The sequence below is a fragment of the Pollicipes pollicipes genome, unplaced genomic scaffold, assembly GCF_011947565.3.
Source record: "Pollicipes pollicipes isolate AB1234 unplaced genomic scaffold, Ppol_2.1 Scaffold_5724;HRSCAF=6776_pilon_pilon_pilon, whole genome shotgun sequence".
In the NCBI taxonomy this organism is placed as follows: Eukaryota; Metazoa; Arthropoda; class Thecostraca; order Pollicipedomorpha; family Pollicipedidae; genus Pollicipes; species Pollicipes pollicipes.
Genome location: NW_023596746.1, coordinates 50954666 through 50963622, shown reverse-complemented (window position 1 = coordinate 50963622; position 8957 = coordinate 50954666). Strand labels below are relative to the sequence as shown.

Genomic DNA, 8957 nt, shown 5'->3' with positions numbered 1-8957 from the left:
TACTTAAATCTGTCAGAGAGCCGTCCGTAGTAGTTGTCCAGCAAAATTTGTTGCGTAAAACTCCCAGTAATTCCATTCTCTCAGCCAGCCTGGGTCTGCTACCGCCCTTGCGTGCCTGTGCTGGTAACCGTCGTCCGATAGTGGCCAGATCGCAATATGTCAGCGACCTGCTGTTCATTCATATTGTTTCTGTGAGCGCAAAACCTGCCAGTCACGTGCTGCCGATGGTTGGGACGCCTCTCGGCAGCTCGCTACGTGGGTTTTGTGACTTCGTTGACTTCAGATAGAGTGTGCCATGGAAAAAGATTTATTATTCCGTATATATTGAATAACAAAACAGTACACGCCATCCGATATCGATACAAAATGCAACTACCGCGTCCATTACGCACTAGTGATTACATATATTTACATAACTTTGCAACGCAGTGTCCTCCGATATAAACGCATCATGTTTGACATAGTAGTACGATACGGTTCGTCCTCTTTCACATGCACTCGGAGGAGTAGGTTACTGAGAGGAATATAAAGGGACAAGGTGGGCACTGATCATGGATCACGGACCAGCAGAAGCGAGCAAACTTGAACAGCTCACCACAAGTCGACGCTTGACACACACAACGGTCGTGAACAGCTGCTTGAACAAATACGAGGCAGAGCATAGATGAGACAAGCCGAGCATATCGTTTCAAGGTTACATTTATCAAGGAGCACGTTAATTCCGTCAGGAAACGAACGCTGTAGAATGGAATGGCCAGAGTCTCGTGTACGCGTACTGATGGCAAATGCCAGGGGCCAGTCTTCTTCCGTCAACTATATTCGCGGGGTGTAGATTTTCTGGATCGCAGCAAGCGGGTAGCGTGCCGTGGTTCAGCGCGTTCGACTGAGAACAGTGTTGTCACGGAGCGAGTCGACCAGGCTTTAGGCGGCTGGCGAGATGCTCATCCAACTCGGCACCATTGCCAAACGGGCCCCGAACCAGAAGGCACAAGATAATCCTGGGGAGCAGCCAACATCCCAGAACACCAGCCCATACTCCCGAGCTGTGACAGCAAACTGAGAGCCAGGCTGGAGGCTGCACGCGAAGGTCCAGGTGACACAAACTATCCACATAAAGGACAACACTGTCATTGCAGGAGGAAGGCTTATCTAGTATATTCATCATTCTCAGTTCTGTCAACTAAAATCCATAAGACAAACGGGCACAGCTGGTTTGCGAGCAGCCGAACACAGTACCCGTCCTCAACCCCACGACAAGACTCATAACGTAGCTCCCCAGCCCGCGCAAGCCGCGCTAACCAATTCCCGTAACGTGATATGACCAGCAATCACAACGCAGACGTCCTCTGAAGTCGGGTACTGCCACGATCGCTCAACAGAGCCCCGCTCGTGCGGAAGCGCAGCGGCAGGCGGCAGCAGCGGCACCGCAGAGCTAGGGTCTCGCTCGCTCGGTCTGCGACCCGAGCGGGAGAGCCAGCCCGCGTGGACTGGAGGCGCTGTAAGGGTACAGGGTCGGGACACCGGCGGCTGACTCCGCGTACCGCCGCCTGGAACCAGTTATACCCAAGCCCACCCAGACCTCATCCAATCGCATCACTTGTTTTCGTGTGCACCCGATCCTCGGCTAACTGAATAGCCCACCAGCGACATGCCTCAGCACGTGACGCAATGCGGGCACAGTCCTCCTGCTCACTGAAAGACGGACGAACACACGGACGATACGCGAGACATGCACTCCTCCAGCCGGCGGATTCACCACCCCAACTGATGGAAGAACCGTGTTTGTAAGAGCAGCGCGCCCCGGTCGCCGACCGGCGCGTCTCCGGCGCCACGGAGCAGTCAGTGGTCCCATCGCCGGGCGAGTGCGGCGGCACCTATACGGCGGGTGGCGCTACTGCGGCGACATCTACAGCTGGCGGCGTGTCGGCCAGTATCACAGACAGGGAGCCGGGCAGTTGTGCGTGCGACGGCGCGGCCGGACCGGCAGCGGACGCCCGCTACTGAGAGCCGGGTGCGCCCGGCGCCGGATCCGCAGAGCGGATGTCCGACTTGAGCTTAACGAACTCCTTGGCCACCTCGTCGTTGGTGCGCTGCGAGAGGATGCGCATGATGGTCCAGCCGGTCTCGTCCATCTGACACCTCTTGCCAAGAGTCAGCCAGCACGCGCACGAGCCCTGCAACCGAGACCGGACGAGGGTGAGTTCTCTCGCAGGGTCGGCAGCCTTGGCACGGGTCTCCTCGATGCCAGAACAGCTGGGATCCCAGGACATGCCATCGGAGATGAATTGCCCGTGAAAACTCGTTGGACGGGAATGCGTGAAGGTGACACTCTGCACCTTCTAAACAGCATTTGAACATTGGTCGAGCACGGACACGAACAACACACAGTTACGACACCTTCGCGGCCCGTCATTGGCAGCCGCTCAGCGGGTGTCTCCCGCCGTCAGTCGGACACGAGAGCGGCGACCTCTCACCTGATCCACGATGTCCTTCAGCTGAATAATGGCCACGCCCACCAGCCGGTCGTCCCGGGCAAAGCAGTAGTCCTTGACGCAGATGTGCAGTTCGTAACTGTCCAGAGACTCCTCGTTGCCAATCATGCTGGGGGACGGATAGTAGGGGTTAGCTCGGAGCCCGCGACGGCAAAGCAATGGCTGCCATCCCAAGACAGCCGGCAAAGCAAAGCAGCGCAGGCCCCATCGCAGCGGCCCCAGAATCACCGTTGGGCTCTCGACTCCAGCTTCAGATGGTATGTCACTCGCCGAGGCTTGTGCACAGCCGCATCACCTCATCCAGCTAGCGCACGTGAATAGCTGGAAGCGGCAAGTCGCGACGATTGGCAAAGTACGAAGGCATGCAGCCCAGCCCGTTTGAACCGCGCTGCGCTTCGGTGACGTTAACAGGCCCAGCAGCAGCGCGTCGACACTGAGGAGCGCCATCACACGCCTCGTGTGGCCACCTGCCGTCGCCCGCGGCCGCCAGGCGCCGCCACTGAGCCGGCGCGGCCCACTCACAAGTGGAACGTCTCGTTGAATTTGGGGGACCAGTTGTTTGACTTGGACTTTGTAGCGTGCTTGCGGCGCTTGTCGGCCAGGTGCGGCCCGATGAGGTTGATCTCGACGAAGGGCCGCAGCATGCCCGACTGGCTCGTCCACCGGATGTCGTTAGCCGCCACCACTGGCGGAACAGGGCGTCACGTGTCGGGCCGGGGGTGGCGCGCGCGGTGCGTCACCACGCCGCGCGTCGCTGCCTGCTGGACTCGGTCGGACGTCATCGAAGGGGTTCGAGCTCCGTTTATTCACAACAACGACGTATTATGAAGCATCACGCAGCTGTAAAGGCAGCAGCAGCAGCATCAGCTTAACCGACTTACAGCGTGCTCCACCAATACAAAATGAAGAGCTGAACACGACCTGCAACATAGATGGGGACAATGCACAAGTGACACCTGTCGGCGGGGTTCACTGGCGGGCGTCGGACCTCACCTTTGACGGTGACCTTGTGCTCGCCGGTGCCCGGGTGGGTGAGGAGGTCCACCTGAATGCCCTCACCTTTGACGGTGACCTTGTGCTCGCCGGTGCCCGGGTGGGTCAGGAGGTCCACCTGAATGCCCTCACCTTTGACGGTGACCTTGTGCTCGCCGGTGCCCGGGTGGGTGAAGAGGTCCACCTGAATGCTGATCTCGCCGACGCCTCCCTCCTCCACGGTCGGTGCGTCTGCGCGCGGCGGAACTGTCAGCGCCGGTAACGACAGGCAGCACCAGTGTACCAAAACGACTTGGGAGGGGATAAGAGTCGACATAGGACTGGGAGAAGGCTGGAGACGGGCTAGTGTCGGCTTAGGATTGAGAGCAGGACCAGTGTCGGCACCTACATAATGAGAGAGCAGGTAATATTTAAATGGCTGAAACAGCAAGGCGGAATCGACGAGTGATTGAGATGGCGGTGCCTGTCGGGAAATAGCTGAGAGTGCTGGCCAGTATCGCCAAATAGCTGAAAGAGTGTGCCAATGATGTCAGTTCACTCGGGGTCGGCGGATATTAGAGCGCTGGCCGTTATTGGCACATCATTAAAGTGTGTGTCCCTGTCCGATCATCATTGAAGTGCACGATAGTATCGAAAAATGCAGAAAGTCTATGACAAAGCGAAAATCAAGCGAGCCATGCCACTGGCCGCGACGGGCAGAAGAGCGTGCCAATATCAGCAAATGGCCCAGTAGAGAAGCGATAGTTTCGGTGACTGAAATGGCTGGTGTCTATTTGTTGCCAAATGGCTGAGTGACCTACCGGGTGTCGGTGAGTGACTGGGGTCAGAGCTGTCGGAATATTGGGATACATGTCGGAATACCGGGACACGTATTAGAATGGTGGGATACATGTCGGAATAGTTATATACATACCGGAATGATGGGACGTATGTCGGAATAGTAGGATACATGTTGGGATGGTGGGTTAGCATCAGGGAATGAATGGCATATGTCACGTGAAGAAAAAATCCTACCAAAACGCCTCATGGCAGCGACAAAGCCAGCATGCGAATATTTTGGGGCGTAGTTATTGCAGATTTGTGCCGCTCATATGAGTCACAAAAAACACTGCCGAGAGCGCCCAAGTTTGTTCGTTTACCGCATCATATGTGCGGTGCAAGCAGCCTGTTCGGAAACGTTTTTCTCTGAACATGAAGTGCGGTCAGGAATAATATGCTGCATAGTATAAGCACCTTGATGTACAGCAATTACAAGCCGCTCACGTAGTCCCCAAAATCGGGGAAAGGTGCGTTTCTTGTACAGCTTGGTGGAAAGTCATGCGGTATAGCTACACGCGTCACAAAAGCAGGCATACAATTACTACACCACTTACCGCGTTGAAAGGTCAAATACAAGCACCATGTAGCCCTACCGGTGTCAGCAATGACGCAATGCCCACACCGCAGACTCGCTAAACACGCTCGCAACACGCAGACTAATGTTTCAGGTGGTCGCCCCTAGCTCTATCCCGGCCTGCTCTACTGGTGGGCGACGCACTCTACCGTCGTCTGGCTGGGCTTGTCTAGCGGGTCTGCGCACGGGCGGGGCGGGGACAGGGTCCGCTCTCTCTCTCTCTCTCTCTGCCGTGGCGACACCCACCGGCGGCGCGTTTACCTTTCCGCCTGGCCTTGGCCGTATCGGGCGGTATTGATTGCGCCATCTCAATGGTCGGCGACTCAATACCGTCATGGCCGTCCGTCGGCGGCTCGTCGTCCGGCCATCTATCGGTCTCTTCCGGAACCGCTGGTTTCCCCGATGACCGACTAGCCGGCGCGCCATTGGCAAACTTAGCCCTGTTTTGCTGGACTAGTGGGAGAAGCGAGAAGAAAAACGGGCAGGCGGTACACCAAGGCAAAAACATGCGCTTAGTTCGAGCAGAGTCCGCAAAACAGCCAGGCTGTGCAGAGGCAGGTGCGCCTCAGACTGCGTTTGTCCTGAACGGTGCGGAGGCCACGTCTCGACAGAAAACGCGAAGCAGCCGTGTCTGCAGTTGGTACAGTAAGCAGACGACTCTTATCGTGCTAGAGTCAGAAATGTGCCTCGATCCCAATTGGACGCAGTGTCCGGAATCTGGCCCTTGTCAATGAAGGCCATTGTGGGATGCTGGGATCCAAACACACGTCTGCAGTGCAGTTAACCACGGCGTCGGGCGTCGATCGTTTCACCTCACGACACACGCGACACATCCCCTCACTCACTCACAACCACACACCGTACTACAGTGACGAGCTAGACCGTACTGGAGTGACGAGTTAGACGTTTGCAGTGCAGTTAACGACGGCGTCGGGCGTCGATCGTTTCACCGGACACACGGGCACATTCCTTACTCACTCACAACCATATACCGTACTAGGGTGACGAGCTAGACCGAACTAGAGTGACGAGTTAGACCGTACTGGAGTGACCAGTTAGACGATGATTGGTGGCGGTCGGGGCCTTAGCGTTGTATGATAAACACAACATGTCAATGACAGGATACGTGTGGAGGTGTTCCTGAACGGCGACGTGGCGCCATCAACACGACGCCCGAGAAAGCCATTCAGTTATTTTTATTTAAGTTACTACGGCCTGATCCCGTTTAACATGCAGCACTCACTACTTGTAATGACCGCGATAATGTATGTGTTTTTGTCAAGTTTTAGAATAATGCATAATGACAAGGTGCCATTCGGGGCATCAGACGAACAGCTAAAGCACAAGTTAATCCAGTCTAGCATTTGGTCACCGAAGCATCCACTCCCGGCAAAAACTCCACACGTTTGCACCAACTCACTCACCCACCCACGCACAGAACACATCAGCGAAGCAGGCCGCCAGCCGTAAAGCTCAGTCAGACGGGCTCCCCAGCCTGCTCCGCGTCGGCCATCAGGGCGCCGGCCTCAGAGCCCCGGAGTCGTGCGATGGCAGTGCGCATGCGCCGGGACTCGGCCCGAGGGCCAGCTGGCGCCCCGGGAGCAAGAGAGCGAGAAGGAAGGAGCGCGGCGCCGACGCCCGGCCCGGCTCACCTTGGTTGGTCTGCGTGGTGACGAACGTCTTGATGAGTGTATCGGTGGTCTGCGTGTAGAGCGACAAGGGCATAGCGCAGACTCTGCAGCTCTGGCGACTTGTCCAGGAAGGTCTTCTTCAGGCCGTTGCCACCAGCGTGGAAGTACTGCTTGATGGTGTCTAGCGCCACGTCCAGCACGGCGCACTGCTTCGGCGACAGGTTCTTCTCCGCCTCCTTGGAGATGTCCTGCCGCAGCGGGTAGAAACCGGGTCAATGAGCAACAACGTGAGTGATGCTGCATTGGCAGAATGGACTGGTAGCATGAGCTGTCCGCTTCGAAAGCGCGATCGGAACGGCGAGCAGCAAGCCCAGATCAGTCTCAATGACGGTACTAGCGATGGTTCACTTCTGTCTCGCTTGGTTCGAATATTGTCACTGAAAAAACCCAGAGTTGAATATACCGGGTGTTTTTTAACGAAGTATTTTATTCGCTCGCAAGGAGCACAAAAAGGTCCATTCTCCAGTGGAAAGCACATAGTATTATGTCGAATGCCCTGAACAATTTATAATCCATTGCTTTTATTAGGCGACCACCATACATTTGAAGGACCAATGATAGAAAACACCACTTGGATGAGCACCATTATAATGTGTCCTACTGGAACACACGATTATGGTTTTTTCTTATTTTCCCCCCAAAATACATTTTCGCCACGTAGTTTCGACGCTCGAATTACAGCAGACGCCATGCCGTCATAGTGCAATGTGGCCGACAGGTGCCGCGCCTGAATAATGCTTGCATGAAGAACGTATACGGTGAGTCATGCTCGTAGCGTGGGTCGTGTTCACGTGAGCTTCGCTCGACTGAAGTCACATCAGCCTCCCAATACATGTCCAGGCAGTTGTCGCCGTTCACTGAGATGGCCTGGTGAAGCCAATGCGTGACTGTCTCGCCTTGAACAAACCATTTTCAACATCACATGTCACCTGATGTTCAAATTTGACCAGATGGACAAGGCAGCCATTGGCAAAAATCCGTTCTTGACAGCTTCTGCCCGTCTGGCAGAGGGACCACCGTGTGAGGCCGGCACCAGCCCGGGGATCACCGTGTGAGGCCGGCACCAACCCGGGGACCACCGTGTGGCAGGGGGACCACCGTGTGAAGCCGACACCAGCCCGGGGACCACCGTGTGTCAGAGCGACCACCGTGTGAAGCCGGCACCATCCCGGGGACCACCGTATGTCAGAGCGACCACCGTGTGGAGCCGGCACCAGCCCGGGGACCACCGTATGTCAGAGCGACCACCGTGTGGAGCCGGCACCAGCCCGGGGACCACCGTATGTCAGAGCGGACCACCTGTGGACGGCAACCAAGCCCGTGGGACCATCGGTGAATCCGGAACCATCCCAAGTGGAAACCCCACGTTGATGGCAGGGGACCACCGTGTGTAAGCCGGCCACCATCCCAGGGGACCAACGTTGTGCAGGGGGACCACCGGTGAGGCCAACACCCAGCCCGGGACCACAGTGTAAGAGAGAACCCACCGTGTGAAACCGGCACCATCCCAGGGACCACCGTGTGGCAGAGGGACCACCGTGTGACGCTGTGGGTACCAGCCCAGCCGTTTCTTTACCATTCGCTAAACGACGGACACGTCAAAAATGGGGAAATTCTACCGCCTGTCGCAGGGAGACGGACTCTCCGTGATGGGATCCAGGAATAGTTTGATGTGCTGCACGAGCCGACCGGGCGGCGTCGATCTGGCGCTGGTCCACTGGCGCAGCGGGCTGTACCGGGCCCCGGGGGGCTCGTAGTCGGGCCAGGCGCTTACGGGCGCTGGCGCGCGGGGAACGACGTGTAAATGCACCTCAAAAATCGTCCTGAGCCACTTTTCTCTCTCACAAGATTGCTTCGGACTGCTCTAAAATCCAAGTTCATTCAGGTCTCTTACTTCATGAGAAAGATGTGTTGTCGCACATGCCCCGGTGACGCACCTGTTCGGCCATATGCCGGAACATATTACCTTTTGGTTAAATAAGATGCCATAATTGAAATAAAATGAAATAAATAAACAGTGTGATTGAAATGTTATGAAATGAATAAACGAGGCAATTGAAATGGTAGCAGTAATAAATAAACAACATAACTGAAATGATAGCTGTAATAAATAAACAACATGAATGAAATTGTAACTGAAATGAATTAATGCAATAACAGAAATGTCAACTGAAATATATAAATGAAATGACAGAAATAGCAAATAAAGTAGATAAATTTGACCCGAGAAAAAGCAATGAAATGGATTAACGAATTACTAAATAATAGGATTATTGGCGTGGAGTGCAGGGTTGAAGTGGAATGACCGTCCATTTCCCTGTTACTGTTGCTGCTACTGTATCGGTTCACCAGCGTGTTAAGTTGTCGCTGCCTCCGCACAGCCAGTAT

General features: G+C 55.5%; 1 protein-coding gene across 1 annotated transcript in view; it reads right to left on the bottom strand.

Annotated features, from left to right (window-relative positions):
* Positions 1–300: 300 nt before the first annotated feature.
* Positions 301–8957, bottom strand: part of unc-13 (protein unc13 homolog) — a 107937-nt gene continuing 99280 nt past the window's right edge. Inside the window, 6 exon segments of the mRNA XM_037225852.1 lie at positions 301–2174; positions 2475–2601; positions 3015–3177; positions 3618–3716; positions 6531–6597; positions 6599–6757. Of these exon segments, the coding sequence (XP_037081747.1) occupies positions 1998–2174; positions 2475–2601; positions 3015–3177; positions 3618–3716; positions 6531–6597; positions 6599–6757 (792 nt within the window). The 3' untranslated portion in view covers positions 301–1997.